Source organism: Rhinatrema bivittatum, chromosome 2 (assembly GCF_901001135.1).
Source record: "Rhinatrema bivittatum chromosome 2, aRhiBiv1.1, whole genome shotgun sequence".
In the NCBI taxonomy this organism is placed as follows: Eukaryota; Metazoa; Chordata; class Amphibia; order Gymnophiona; family Rhinatrematidae; genus Rhinatrema; species Rhinatrema bivittatum.
Genome location: NC_042616.1, coordinates 336,969,594 through 336,985,224, shown reverse-complemented (window position 1 = coordinate 336,985,224; position 15,631 = coordinate 336,969,594). Strand labels below are relative to the sequence as shown.

Here is a 15,631-nt window from a genome sequence, read left to right as displayed (position 1 = left end):
AATAAATGTGTCAAACAATCTAGATCCGTATAAACATATAGGGGTAGATTTTCAAACCGCCCGATTTGGCCTACTTTTGCTGGCGCATCAGGCGCAAGCAAAAGTACGCTGGATTTTAGTAGATACGCGCGGAGCCGCGCGTATCCGCTAAAATCCGGGATCGGCGCGCGCAAGGCTATGGATTCTGTATAGCCGGCGCGCGCCGAGCCGCGCAGCCTACCTCCGTTCCCTCCGAGGCCGCTCCGAAATCGGAGCGGCCTCGGAGGGAACTTTCTTTTGCCCTCCCCTCACCTTCCCCTCCCTTCCCCTACCTAACCCACCCGCCCGGCCCTGTCTAAACCCCATCCTTACCTTTGTCGGGGGATTTACGCCTCCCTCCGGGAGGCATAAATCCCCGCGCGCCGGGACGCGACCTGGGGGTGGGTACGGAGGGCGCGGCCACGCCCCGGACTGCCCCGGGCCGTAACCACGCCCCCGGACCCGCCCCAAAATGCTGCCGACACGCCCCCTAAACGCCGCGACGACCGGGCCCGCCCCCGACACGCCCCCCTCGGAGAACCCCGGGACTTACGCGAGTCCCAGGGTCTGCGTGCGCCGGTAAGCCTATGTAAAATAGGCTCACCGGCGCGCAGGGCCCTGCTCACCTAAATCCGCCCGGATTTGGGCGGATTTAGGCGAGCAGGGCTCTTAAAATCCACCCCATAACATATGGTCAGTCTATATACATGCACATATTTAAATTATTTTAATAAATGCAAAATTAAACTTCTCCAACGTAGATCTCGTTTCGCCCGTCCAAACAGGCTTCTTCAGGGAATGATGATTCACAACGGCGCAACTATGTTCTCATGCTGACATCACTAATACATAGCTGTCTTCAAGTTGAATGCTGCATTTGTTCCCATTCATCAATCACCATGAACAGAGTAAATCTTCACTAAGGCTTCTTATTATGCAAGTGGTATCCACACATAACACTGGATTCAGTTCAATTGCATGTCATCCTTTTGGCCGAAGTTCAACCATCATCTTCAAACAATTTATTAAAAGATTTTCATACTCAAATGGTGTCCATCGAACCTTGAAACTTTATGCACTTGCATACGTTTCACCAATCTTATAAAATTCTTCTGCTGGCGTACAAGAGAAGTCTCTTCTTCTGCTGAAGTACAAGATCCACAGACAGGGGTGGCTCAAGACAAACTGCTGCCTGAGGCAAAGGGTGAGATGGAGCTTCCCCACTCCTACCCCCTCCCCCAAAAAGGCACGGCACAGCTCAAATCAACGAGAGGGCCAAGGATGGGGGTTATTGTTGTAGTTTGGCCCTTTCGATGATCCGAAACGCTGCAGAAGGTGGAAAGCAGGAGTCAGAGTTCCCAGAGGAGTGGCAGATAGAGGGTCAGTGATGATACTTCTAGGAAGCTTAGCAACCCTGCCACTCCCCCAGGAAACCTAAGACCTGCCTCCCATCTTTTCCCCAGCAGAGGAGAGGGGTGAATGGTGGGGGTCTCTGTGTGGCGCACTCTTTCTTGTTCAGTCAAAGGGTTAGGTGACTGGGCGATCCTTGGGGTCTTGTAACTCCCTTCTCCCCGGCCCTCACCCTCACCACACACACAATTAAAAATTAAGCATTTATAACAGATCTTCCTTGAAAAAGGACCTTCAAAGCACAGTCTTCTGAAGTAAAAATATCACAACAACATGTATATTATTTTTTACATGCACTGCTATGGTGCCAAACACAGAAGTACATGCAGAAAAGTAGAGATTTCCATTCGTTTTTGCCAAATTGGACAATTTCAACGAAATTGTCCAATTTGGCATGTTTCAGGGAGCCCGAAAAACGATCGGGATTTTCCCGTTTTTTTCGCGAAAAATCTTTTTTCGGGTTAGTGCGTACTAACGAGGGTTAAAGCGCGCTACTTCCCATTAGCACGTACTAACAAAAAGTAACAAAATCTAACGGTTTTTGTTAGTGCGCGCTAACGGGAGTTAGCGCGCACTAACTCCCGTTAGTGCGCACTAACACAAAAAATGATTTTTTTTGCGGAAAAAAAAAACCCAAACCACAAAAAAACGACATTTCCTGCGACGGCCGAAAAACAAAGAACGACACGAACACAAAAAACGATTCACATCTCTACAGAAAAGACACTTGGAACCTATGTGGTATTTGTCATATTGTAAAGGATGTTGGGTGTGGGCTTGGCCCTCAGAAAGCCAGAAGTAAACTCAATTATTACATAGTAAACTTCTCATACCAAAACAGCACTAACTGCCAGCATGCACACAGTAACAACCCTACCTTTGAAAAGACAATACTGCAAATATTATACCAGGCCCTAAAACTCCAATACACCTCCCATTTACAAAACAGAACAAGCCAATTGCTACAGATTCTTAGATAGAAACTACACACACCTAAAGAAACTGCGCAGCAACCTCACCTCAGTCCCGTATAAAGAATACAGACATTCACCAAATATATATAATAAAGTGACCATAAAGTATAGACAGACACATTCAGACAAAAACTGAACTGGAAACTACAAGAAGCCAGACTGTATGCAATGCAACAATGGAAAAACAAAACAAACTCCCTTCCTCATAAAACATAATAAACAAATCAAGAATATAGGGCTGGATGTATATTTGTATGAAATATACAAATTTCAAAGGTTACGCGCATAAATCCCGGGGGTTTATGCACATGGCTGGGCCTTACACATGCAGGCCAATTGCTGCTGTGCCGGGGGATCGCGTACCGACAGGGTGCCAGCATGCGCAACTTGCTCCTGCTCAGAAGCAGAAGAAAAAAGTAGAACAAGGAATTTGGGGGAATTTAGGATAGGGATAGGGGGAGGGCAGGATGGGGTGCACACATGTTATAAAATTGCGTGTCCATGTGTGCGCGCCAGGAAGTGCACGTACATGGACGCGCACACATAACTTCTGAAAATCTACCCCATAATATGTCAATCATAATAGGAAGAACATACTAATAAGTAATAATACATATTTCAAAACGGCTGACAAACAGATCATTCAGTAAACTCAAAAAAGTTTTAAAGTTCTCAAAAAACAATAAAATATTTTAAAAAATCAGATACTTCAAACACACCCAACAATTAAAACCAAAAAGAATAAATAAATTCCATGCTCTCCATACCCGGGAACTTTGATTTCCAGTCACCCAGAGATTGTTGTGGATTAGTGGGGGATAGGGGCTGCACACAAACTTTGTCCCCTCTCAAATATACATGGAGGTCTATATTCAGACACAGTCCAGATAGCAATTTAGCTGGATAAACATTGGAGTCATAATCAACAGTGCAACCACACTATTAAATATAGTTGGCTAACTACAGCCAGCTAACTTTAGGACAGCTCTTTCACTCAACCAGACTTAGCCAGCTAGGTCATTCAGCTAACTCTGAATACTGGAGTTAGCCAGTTAAATTAGCAGGCTAACTCAGCTCCTCCAAATTATGCCCCTGGACCGCCCCTAACTTATCCTGCTAAATTGTAACCTCCGAATTTATTAGTCGGCTAGAATTTAGCTGGATAAAGGCTGAATATAGCCGGTAAGCCATTTAGATGGATAACTATTACATTATCCATCTAAATGGCTTTCGAATATGGATCTCATACTCTTTAACATACAAATGTACATTCTCACACACATACACAGGCAGGCTTGCATTTTCTAAAATATTTCCTCACACACACACACACACACAGACACACACATACACACACTCTCTCTTCTCCCTCTCTGGAACTCACAAGCAGGAACAGCATCAGTTTCCACCTTCTTCTTTCCTCCTAAGGCGTGAGCTGATGCAGCTCCTGCTCCTTTATTCTGGCCACGCATGCCGGCACTACTCCTAACTCCTTATGGCTGCAGCGATTGCTTCTCCTTCTTTCCACCTGGGAAAGCCCATACAATATAATTTCCTTTAACGGGTCCATGCAGGCAGAAAGAAAAAGGAGACACATTTGTCACAGTCTTGACACAGCTGTGCTGCCAACAAAACTGTAGCACCCCAGGCAGCCCTGCACTCTCTCCCACTCACGCACTCCCATACATTTTTGCTCCCTCTCAATTCCCACCCTTTCCCATCTTTCCCTGTCACTCACCTTTTCTCCTCATGCACATTCCCTTCCCTTTCCTCTCCCTCCCCCACCTTCCCTCTCCTCTCACATCCCTCCGTCCTTTCCCAGCTCATTCACTCCTCTCTTGTCACCATCTTCCCTCCCCTCTGTTTCTCATCCTTTCCTACTCATTCACCCCTCCTCTTTTACCCCCTCCCCCTCTCTGCTCATTGACCCCTATTCTCATCATCCCCTCTCTCTCCCCCTTTCTATCAGCTCTTTTTCACTCACCCACTCAAGCCCTTCTTTCTCGCGCAACCCCCCTTCCTTTCCTCACCCTCTACAGGTCTTGCTTTTTTTTTTTCTGCCAGAGGGGTGGAAATCCCACGACACAACATCGACAAAGCCCTGAGATTCTTCTGCTGGCCCGAGGAGGGTGAGAACCCCGCAGGGACAAGGTTCTTCTGCAGGCCCATGGACACATTATCAAGCCGCGCCATGCCAGGCTCCCCTGCAGGCCCGCGGGAGGTGGGAGCTTGTTGCGTGTAGCCCTCTAGGCTCTTCTTCCAGTCCATGGATTCTAAACTTTGCAGTTTCTTGTCTCTTGGCAAGATAAGGTGGCAGCCTCAGGAACGTTTTGGGGGGGTCATTTTGCCGCTCCCAAAATGTTGCCGCTGGAGGCAGTTGCCTCACCCTACTTCATGAAAGAACCATCCCAGTACACAGATTTCTTGTGTGATTCTATGTGCTGTTATTTTCTTTTATTTGATATATTTACTGAGGTCCATATTCAGACACAGTCCAGATAACAAAGTTAGCCAGGGTAACTTATCTTACAGTTAGCCGGCTAACCATAGGACAGGCCTTTGATCTAACCAGTCTTAGGCGGTTAAGATATCTGTCTAACTCTGAATATCAGAGTTAGCCAGCTAAATTTTAGCCGGCTATCTTATTAGCTGGCTAGAATTTGGCTGGATAAGTGCTCAAATATTCATTTAACCAGCTAACTTCTGAATTAGCTGGCTAAATGCTTTTGAATATGACCTCTGTATTTTTATTTGTATTTCTGATTTTGATAGAACTTAATTTTTTTCTGTTTTGAATTATTGCAATGTTGTTTTATTAATGTATGTATTGCTTGTACCACACTGTGAATTACAATTATACATTTTTAAATTATATTTTTTACATTAAATGTCTCAGTCATAGCACCTTCTTCAGCTGAAATCTAAGGAAGTCAGGTAAATCTCCCTTGTATCCCAATCTTTGCTCTTCCTCAAAAAATTCCTAGGGGGGGGGGGGGGGGAAATAGCGCTGCAATATAATTTTCCAAATGGGGCACCGTCCATGAAGCCTCTCTGTAATCACCAAAAGTAGCCAAACCACTGTGAACAGTTCTCAAGATTTCAGTTTTTTCACTGGTCAGCATTGTTCATGTCCTTGCTCGCCTTTCTATGTGTGCTTCTAAATGTAATCTGTTCCTTCATTTTAATACTGCATTAAGGCTTTTGTGTAAACTCCTACACAGAAGTCAGCCAAGGCTTAGGTTCCACCACTGGCTTAAGACCATGTCATTGTAAGCTGCAGTACAGAGGTTTCAGATTTGTATTGCCCATCTATCAGAGGTGGTCAGGCCTCAGTGTGCGTGGAGGTGGCGTGCCCAGGCCCAAGGAAGCAGGAAAAAAGGCTGCCAATGCTGAGGAATTGCCTCAGAGAAGGCCACCCAGGCATACCATCTGGAGAAAGTAAAGATGGTAAGATTATATGGGAGAGATTTAAGAAAAAAAAAATCACACCTCCACACACAAGTTCAGTATAAGAAAACTGGATATCCAATTCAAATCTTGAAACTTAAAAATAGAGATATTTGGGACATTTTCTCCATCTCATATCTGCTTACTGTCAAACAGTCGCTCATGAGTGATACTGCTGAATTGTGCTTCTCTTACCAAATTCAATGACTAGAATAATGAAATAACAACTAACTTAATGGTTTCTTACATGCCGAGTGTGCCATATGTAACAGAAGCAGAGGGATTAGGCAGAGCAGTGTGTGTTAGCACAGAAGCATTCTTACTTGATGATTATAAAAAACAGTGCGTGAACGCCAGATCCTCAACAGAACAAAAAATAAATAAAAGTACAAGTGAATCAATTCATAGATATTTATCAGAAGATAACACACACAAACGCTTCTACAATTCCTAACAAAGGCAAAAATGAAGGCAATAAAAAAGGAAAATATGTTGGCAGAGTTTATAATAAATGGGAGTGTTTGTAAAATAAGCACCCCCCCTCCGACCAAGCAAAAGGGAAAGCAAGAGAATAAGTTCATTTCTTACTACAAATTGTGATGCAGATAGCAGCATTGCCAACAATCTGAACTACTAGTGCCTCCCATGACTACATATAATAGAAACCCTTACTGTAGTGCAATGTAGCCTAATTTAAATGAAATCAGTTATATGTCTAACCACTCTCCTCTACAAATATTCCAGAATGATGGCTGGAGATGGAGGTGTGGGGCTCCTGGGTTGGAGGGAGGGGAGTGGGGCGTAGGGAGTGGGGGATACTTAGCAGGAATGGGTAGGAAAGAGATGGTCAGAGGGATTCTGGGTAGGGAAGGGGAGAGGGAAGGGCAGAAAGAGTTGGGGGAGAGAGGGAATACAGGGAAGAGGATGGGGGATGGGGGGGTGTCGGGATTGTTGGACAGGGATATGAGGATATGATGATATAATTGATTAGGGAGAAGTGAGGGGTGATGGGGAATGGGGAATGGAGGGGAGTGACTGGGTACAAGGGCCATACTATGTCAGTGCTGAGAATATGCTTTCTTCTCTCTTTGAACCTTGCTTAGTGTAGGAGGAAGTACATTTTTTGTTTCTAGTCTCCAGTTTTGCACTGCATGCAGAAGGTGATCTTGGGGTTTCTATTCCAAGTTTTGTTTCCACATTTGTAATTTTATTCTATTTTTGGTGAAGTGAGGTCTGTCTGTGTTCTCTGTGTATGTGGCTGAGATGAGGTACTTTACTAGAGGTTTGAATCAGCCTTAGTTGTTGTTTTTTCTCAATGTTATATTGCACTGGTGGTGAACTGCTGCCTTTTCATGGGTAGGGTTATTGCTGTTTCATTTCTTGGAGTTAGTGCTGTTGAGGTACTGGCAGGTTTGATGGACATGTTCAGAGTGGGGTTTGTTTGTATTATTTTACAATGCATCTGGTAACAGAGGGAGTTTGTGATGCTGTTATTAAGTTGATACCAGAATCAGAATATCTTTTTTGTATGGTGAGTTGTACAGGGAAATGTCTTAGTTCTGCTCTGTGCATGCAGAGCATCCCATGATGGTCATGTGTTCAGTGTGTCACGCATGTGAGCATCATCTCAGGTGTGTCCTGATAGAACAAAGGTTGAGAACCAGTGATCTAACCAATAGTGGCTGTAGAAAGGAGGGATAGGCTGCTGAAAAACACTGTAAATGAAATTATGCAATCAGCTTCCAGTGTGACATGCTGAAACTCTGGCATAACAACAACAGTTATCGTGACTCCACTTTTTATAAATTAAAAGCAAATGAACTGAGCAAAAAAAAAAATAATGAAAAAATAAAACTTAGCAAAAGAACTGATAATAACCATGTTTTGGTACCAAGTATCAAATTCTATGAGCTAATTCCTTTCAGCTTGAAAGCTTAATCATGTAAAATATTGTGTCCTCAAAACAAGCTTTCAAACATGTGCCCATCTCATGTGAGTAGGTGACAAACTCATTAACAAGTTTTCTGGGTAGTGCTCATTGCCAGTAGAGGAAAAGGCTCTCGGAGTGGAAATTAAAATGAGAGATATGTGAACATTTCATGATGCCTGGGTCCTTCTTTGGTACAGAAATGTGGAGATCTATAAGGCCCCTTTGCCTTATTACAATCAAAGCCATTCTCTAAGACTGGGATGCTGAAATCCAATTCCTAAAGCAGGGTTGGTAACACAATTAGAAAGAGTGTAAGTCTGCCCTCCAACTCAGAGAAGGAGGAGACGAGGAGTACAAACACCATTTAATGCAATGGCTTTGAAAAAATATAGAGGAGCCAATTTTCAAAGCGTTTAGGCTCCTAACTTGGCCCTTTTGAAATTTTACTAGGGCTGAGAACCTAAATTTAGGGAGCCTAGTTTCACTGTGCCCCTAAGTTTAGCACCCTAAAAAGTGGGTGGTTACAAGAGTGGAGCCAGGACAGGGAAACAAAGTTAGGAGCTTAGCACTGATTTTCAGAACTAGGCATCTAACTTGGGTGCCTAAATCTAGGCAAATGAATAGCATCCTAAATTTAGGAGTCTAAGTTTTAGATCTCTAAAGTTATGTGAATATCTAGCTCAAAATTTAGGAAACCTTATTTAGGACCCCCAAATTTAGCAGCTCAGTTTTTTTTAATATTAGCCTCAGAATGTTTCTTCTGTAATCTTTTGTTACAACTTCAGCCTGAAAAAAAAAATAAAAGTCTCTGGGAACAGTATTTTTGGTCCAATATAAATTGTTTTTATTTGTATTATTGGAATATTTTAATTGTACATCGCTTTGATTTTATGTAAGAAAGGCGATCCATCAAATAAAGTTAAACCAACTTAACTAACTAAACGGTAAAGCGGAGCATTTTCCCAATGGAAAGCCAAAAGTTCAGAGTTTGAATCAATGAAGTTAAAATATATGTAAACCTGGAAAGCCCTCAAACCCACCAAAAAACCCTGGCGTGCAAATCCTGACAATGTTCCTTAAGTACCTTTCTGTGTAATAAGTGCATCACAAAGCATTAGAGATTGACAGACCGCTTTTAAAATGCTTCACGACACTGCAACGTTCTCTGGCTTCACATAACAGAATGAAAAGAACAGATCAAGGTAAGGTATGTGTTTTTACAGGAGAAGCAGTATTCCCCAAATGCATTAGGGAAAAATGGAAAAAGGGAATGTCTTTCAATCACCCAGGAACAAGCATCATTCCATCACTTTAAAAAGGCAGAACGCAATTTGACAACAGTAAAGTATTTACACATGTTGACATGTTCATTCGCAGAAAAAAAATGCCCTGATTAGCAACGTTAGCTTATGAGGTTTATGATATCGGCCCAAGAATGCACTGCAGTATAGCTAGGATGGCAACAAGAAACTTATCAGCGCTTTTCTATGCAACATCAGTTTATGAAATCCCAAGTCTGGACATAAAATAAGCCTTTTGAATACCATCATCTTGGCATCTTTTCTAATAGCAAAATGTAGTAATAAGGGTATACAGTGTTCAGCTTGTATAAGAGAAGCATCTCTTCAAAGACCCAGCCTAGAGACAGTGCTGGACTCAAGGCATTTCAGGAATTCTGTAGGCTGTTTTATGCTCAGCTCAAACCCTCTTAAAAATTATATCAGAAAGTGCCTCTCTGTGGAAAAGAAAGCTTAGTGCAACAGAGCTTGTATTCTGCTTTCATCAAAACGCTTTCTAATGACAAATCCCCCCCTCCTGCCTCCCAACCGTTCAGCATTGTTTTGGCATTTGTGCATCTTTACACACAAGTGTATCTGAAAAAGAGACTTTTCCTCCGGATGCCATTCCATGGATATGGCATCCAGGAACAAGAATGTCCAGATTTAAGTGCAGCCTATGGATTCCAGAGCCCAGGCCTACAAACGCTGAAGACGCACTAAAGGCAAATGTCACCTTTCTTGTTCTGTCATATAATCCAACATCTGAAGGCTCCTCCAATGAACATATGGTAAGAGAAAGAAGGTAATGTCTTAATTTCTCATTAAAACATGGAATTCAGGAAATTTAAAGCACAGTATATTTTATCTTAAGAAGACAAAATACTGCATGGGACGGGGCCTTCAGCTTTGCTACATCTATATCCCATTCAGTATAACAGACAAAGAAATAATTAGAGCTGCCCAGACAAATGTGCCCATGATGGAATGCATGCCTTCTTGACTTTGTAATGAGATATATTGCACTAGTATTTTTATAATGTGGAATACATTTCCAAATTATTTTTCGAGGTCCTCATGCTTGATCCTGAAAGGTGGGGACTATGGAGCAGGTGAGAAAACCTTTAGGGCTGAAATTTCAAAAGGATTTAGATGCATGAAACTGCCCGGGGTGGGGGGGGGGGGGGGTGGGCAGGTAAAAATATGCGCGGACGGGATTCTGCGCACCAGAAAGAAGGAGGGGATCCTGACTAGTGATGAATAAAGCACAGGAAACCAAGGATCCAGAAGAGGCCAGGTCAGACTAAGCTGGAAACCTAACAACCATGATGCACTTCCAAGGCCTTCTCCACCCCCTTAAAATTCAAAGCAGGGCAAATGGCTCTGCAGCCAAGCAGCTTGCAAAACCTCCTTACAAATTCACTGCTACACATATAGCACCCATTTCCGGCATCCTCTGAATGCCACTTCAAGATATACAGTATGATGTGAAAATACTGCTACTGAACTGTGCTATTGGTTGCAACTGGCTTTCATGCCAGCAATATCCTCACCACAACCCTTCAAAAATCTTGACACAGCATGCCGATCATCTGTATGGGCTAGATTTACAAGCCTCAGAAGAGTGAATGTGCCTGGTTTATGAAAAAAAAAAACCCCCAAAAAAACATACACAATTAGGCTGTTGGGCAGGAGTTCCACAGCCCCAACTCCCATGCTCACAATATGATTCAGAAACTACAAAAAGCCCTGTGATGTCATTGCATGAAATGCTGTCATTGTACTTCCCAAGCCGACAAGGTGGGAAGCTGCAGAGGTCTTTTTCTTTTAAACTTAAGAATGCTTGTTTCAACCGAAGACCCCCGAGCCAGACAGAAGGTGCATAAACCATAATTTACAAACCAGCCTCACTGAACTTTGACTTGCAAGTCCAACTTCACCTTCTATGGTTTAAGTAATGAAAACCAGACTCACCGATGCATGCGTGGACTCTCACAGAGAGCTGAGTCCTGAGGATTATGCTGTGCTTCTTACCCTTTCTGAAAGAGAAAGAGACATGAGATTTCTACGGGTTCCTTCCCCTTTGGAGAATGGCTTGACATAACCCCCATCACCCAGAGCCTCATTTCTTTTCAATCAACTTTCATTAAAGGCATTTTAAAGAATGATGGAGCAACTCAGGAATAAAAAGCATTAGCCCAATATCGAGAGAGTTATTGCCTCTCATGTTATAATGGCTGTGTCATGCAAAACTAACTTCAATGCACCCTTCCGAAAGATAAATCTTTCATTTGTATGCCCTAGATTGCAACTTGCAAACCCACCGGGAGAGGAGAGATCTCATGACATTCTATAATTTCCACCCATAAATTTATGATGCAGTTCATGTTTTTCTAGCCCATGGACTGGCCCATAGATCATTTTGATGTCTCTTCTCTCACATGCTCTGCTTTTTCACCATCCTTCTAAAATCGAGAGTTTGAATGAGCTGCTTGATCTCAGTTAGGCTTGTTTTATTTGTATATTTATTTATTTCCCGTTATAACTCACCCATCCAAACAAGCGCTCTTGACGAGCTACAACAATAGCAGAGCATAAATATCAGTAACCCCTCCACCACACACACACACACACGAGAAATAAAAATGTACTGATATAAACATACACATGAGGAAATCCAAGACAGCAATGTAGCAAACAACCAAGCAAAACAAAAACATAAAAATCAGAAGTAAAACTGAAGTGGAATAATAGAACATTAAAATAGCTAGTCTGCCCTAGATTGTACTTACTTTCCATTTTCTGAATCTACTTATAATCAAGCTTAGGGACAAAACATTTATTTTCAAAACATTTTTCCTAAGGACAGTAAGGACACAAAATGGAAGAAAACATTTGAAGGTGAATTTTAAAAGCCGGGTGCATGCAGAAATCGGGAAATGTGCATGCATGTAGGACATGCGCGTGTCCACCAGATTTAACAAACCATGTACATGCATGCACATCTCCCGATATGCGAATATCTCACTTGGAACGAAAAATGGGCATGGTGTGGGAGGGGTACAGGCATTCCAGCTATGGGGGGCCAAGAGAAGTACGTGCAAGTACTGGCCCAGTGCTGCGTAACTTTACTTCTGCTATGGAGGATGTTTAAGTTTACCAAAAAAAAAAAGGCTTCCCTGATTAGTTTAAGGGATCTGGAGTAACTGGGGGCAATGCAGGCTAAAGAACCAGGGGGTTTCGAGGACCTAGCTCTAGACTGGGAAAACTGCTGGATGAACTGGTGAAATTGATCTTGGCGTGGATGCGCCTGTTATAAAATTCCCCAACTTGTGCAGCTCATACCCAGATGTGAGCAGCGGCTGTGTGCGCCCATTTGCAAAATAAGGCACACACATATGCGCACCTAGGCTATTTTATAACATACGCGCATATGTGCGTGTATGTTATAAAACTGCTGCATCCCTGGGCGCATGCATCAATGTGTGCCTGCGCGACTCTTTGAAAGTTACCGCCTTAGTAAACAGGCCCCTTAGTTTGAAATTCAAATGCTGTGCTTCATTCATATTTGGACAGTTCAACTTGGTTCACATTTTTTCAGATTGCAAGTATTATTGCCAGATGGGTTCCATGTGTTTATGCAAATCAGCTCAGATTAATAATATCTCATGGAATGGAGGAAGGAGGTGAGCAGGATGATTTTATTTTTGTGATCTGTGATCCACGTAACCTATAACTTTGAGCAGACATCCTACAGCAACTAGATATCAACCCAAGTTCCAAATCAGTGCCTCCCTTGGCCTGGTTCAATTACAGTCAAAGTAAGAACTGGAGCAGAGTCAAGATGGCTAGTATCAGATTTGGACTGCATCAAGACAGAATCAACGGTTGATCAGAAAATCTGATTGCAGTGTTCTCGCTCTTTGCCCTCTCAACCTCACCTCAGGTTATTAGAATTAAACTTGAACCAGCTTGGCCATTCATTAGAAACGACTTTTGCATGCAAGGTTATGACACACACTGCCTTTCCCCCACATAAAACAAATGAAAAAGTCCCATCTTATCTTGAAGCAATGGTGGTTTCACAGTCATGACTTTTTTTTTTGAAGTATTTAGTTAAAATTGTATTCATAAAGTTTTTCATATAAATGAAAACAAATGCTCACTTCTATAACAGATGTTTGCTGTTAAAAGGAGCCCAGGCAAAGATCCCCAGCTGGCTCTGTCTTTCTCTCAAGAACTTATTAATGTTAGATTTCAGTAATGGAACTAAGGAGAACCTGGTCATCTGAGGTAAAAGGTACGAGTTGCTTTACTAACCCAGCACGCACAAACACTGCAGTATTTCTTTTCAATTAACCAGCAGGAAATAATACGCTTTTCATCCTCCATGCCAGTCAGTAGGCTAATAATTAGAATAAATAATTCCCTGTGTCTATTCCCGATACCAACTTTCCTAATTACTCATTTGGGGGAGCTAGGTAAGCATTCCATCCTTCACAAACTTCCCGGGATACGCAGTCTGACACCTTTTGGAGAGAAAAAACTACCACCTACTGCGTAACCTTCTGAACCATTAATTGTATCATCGATATAAAAATGATTGGTACCACTGAAAGCAAATAAATCGCTTGCTAAATGTGGGTGAGGAGCATTCAGATTAAATATTAATTCACCTAAACTAAACTGCAGAAGCACTAGAGTTATAACATATATGCACAAAGCCATTCAGAGTTACGATCATCATGATAGCTATAACTTGGAATTCTGAAGCTGAATCTGAAGCTGAATTCAAACTAGATATCAGCCTGCTTCCAGTTCCATAGAAAGTTTCCATTTGGCAGATATGGGGAAACTGTGAAAACAAAAATGCAAAAGAGATGGGAAAAATTAACTTCAGAGATTCAGAAAACCACACGTGGATTTTCTTAGACTGACAGATTCGCTTTGGAATTTCCAAAGATTGGAGGTGGATATTTTAGTTCTGGAGCAGATTTTTAAAACTTTCTTAAAGAAGTAATTTTTTAAAGGATTTATGTACTTAAACCCAGTCTAAGCATGTTTATCAGCTTTTGAAAATCATTCGGTGGTAGGTGCTCTAGGAAGTGGAGCTGGGTGTATATATGCATACTTTGGTTTTTTGAAAGTTTGTGCATAAATGTACAAGCAGAGTGCTAGACCTGCTCGGGAGCAGGTAGAATATCCTGCGGGTATGGTCACGCATGGACCAGCATGATTCGGGAATTTTCAAAGCAGACTCTTTTGCAGACTGCTGAAAATTACCCTAATTAAAAAAAAAAATAGATTGGCTTGAAGCAATGAAACTTCCAAATTTTCTAGGTTCATCAAATTGATCAGCAAATCTCTTTGCAAAGCTCTACTTGCCAATGGCCTCATGTATTGGATATGATTTCGTTATTTCATTTATATTCCACATTTTCCGGAACCCAAGCTCTGTTCAAAGCCGATCACACCACCATTAAAAAAAACAGCAAAAACCAACATCATAAGACTTATGTAACAAATCATCGATAATAAAAGATTCAGTAAATAGAAATCTCGTACCAATAATATGCATAACTAGGTCAAATAAAATTGCATATAGAGACGATAACTTTTAAATTGGTGTGCGTGCATCGGCCTGCACCCAGCTGTACAGCCATTTTACAACATGCTTGCGTATATGTGCACCTGTTATAAAATAGCCTAGCCGTGCAAACATGTGCACTCGATTTTAAATGGGCGCGAGCATATGCGCAGAAATCCCGCTTCTAACGCATAAGTCCAGGGATTTTTAAAGTGTCATGTGCCAATGACATTCCCAGTTTTACCAGTTTGTTCACCAGTTTGTCCAGTTACCAGCTACATCCTGCCAACTCCCCCTAGTGTGACAGCTTGTATTCCCCCCACTTGGCCCATACTCCTTAAACTCCTCGGATCTCTTTCATTTTTAAACTTTTTAAAACGTACACTTCGTCCCTAGCAGAAGAAAAGTTACATGGCCGGGGGATCACGGTGCACCCAAGTATTTGCATTCACATCTCTTTGCCATGCCCTGAAATGCCCATGCCCCGCTGTGATGTAGCGCAGCCCGGCCGCAGGCAGGGGCTGACAAGCTACCATAAGAGCAACAAGAGTACCAGAGCCAGACAGCAGGGGGAGCAGGGGAAGAGGAGAAGAACTACAAATCCCAGCTTCCCTGAAACACCACCAGAAAGGGGAGGAAAGCCTGAAGGCGAACAGGTGGCAGGCATAGACGTTAATGAGGCAGACACCGATGAGTCCATGGAGGTGGAGGAAGAGGGCGTGCCCCCTTGGTGGAACTGGCCACAAAAACCCAGCTCTTCGGAGTCAGAGGAGGAGGAGATGGAGGTAAGTTCAGGGGTAGAGGAGTCCTCCAGTTCGTGCATGGATACTGAGTAATCCCGGTGGGGGTGAAGTATACTCTTTATTCTAAAGGGGTCTGTTGTGTTAGGGCTTGTAATAGCGCTGAGCAGAGGAGGTAAATGGTTACTCTGAAATAGCATTGCTGGTAAGGGAACCGGAGGGCTGGAGGGGGAGGGGACAGACCTCAT

At 42.7% G+C, this 15,631-nt stretch overlaps 1 protein-coding gene across 8 annotated transcripts in view; it reads right to left on the bottom strand.

The window, feature by feature from the left end:
* The window catches only part of FHOD3 (formin homology 2 domain containing 3), a 1,290,292-nt gene that overhangs the window by 1,077,154 nt on the left and 197,507 nt on the right, over positions 1-15,631 (bottom strand). For all 8 annotated transcript variants that reach the window (XM_029589835.1, XM_029589836.1, XM_029589837.1 and 5 more), the window contains exon 3: positions 11,031-11,095. In XM_029589835.1, the coding sequence (XP_029445695.1) occupies positions 11,031-11,095 (65 nt within the window). The remainder of the gene's footprint in view (positions 1-11,030; positions 11,096-15,631) is intronic.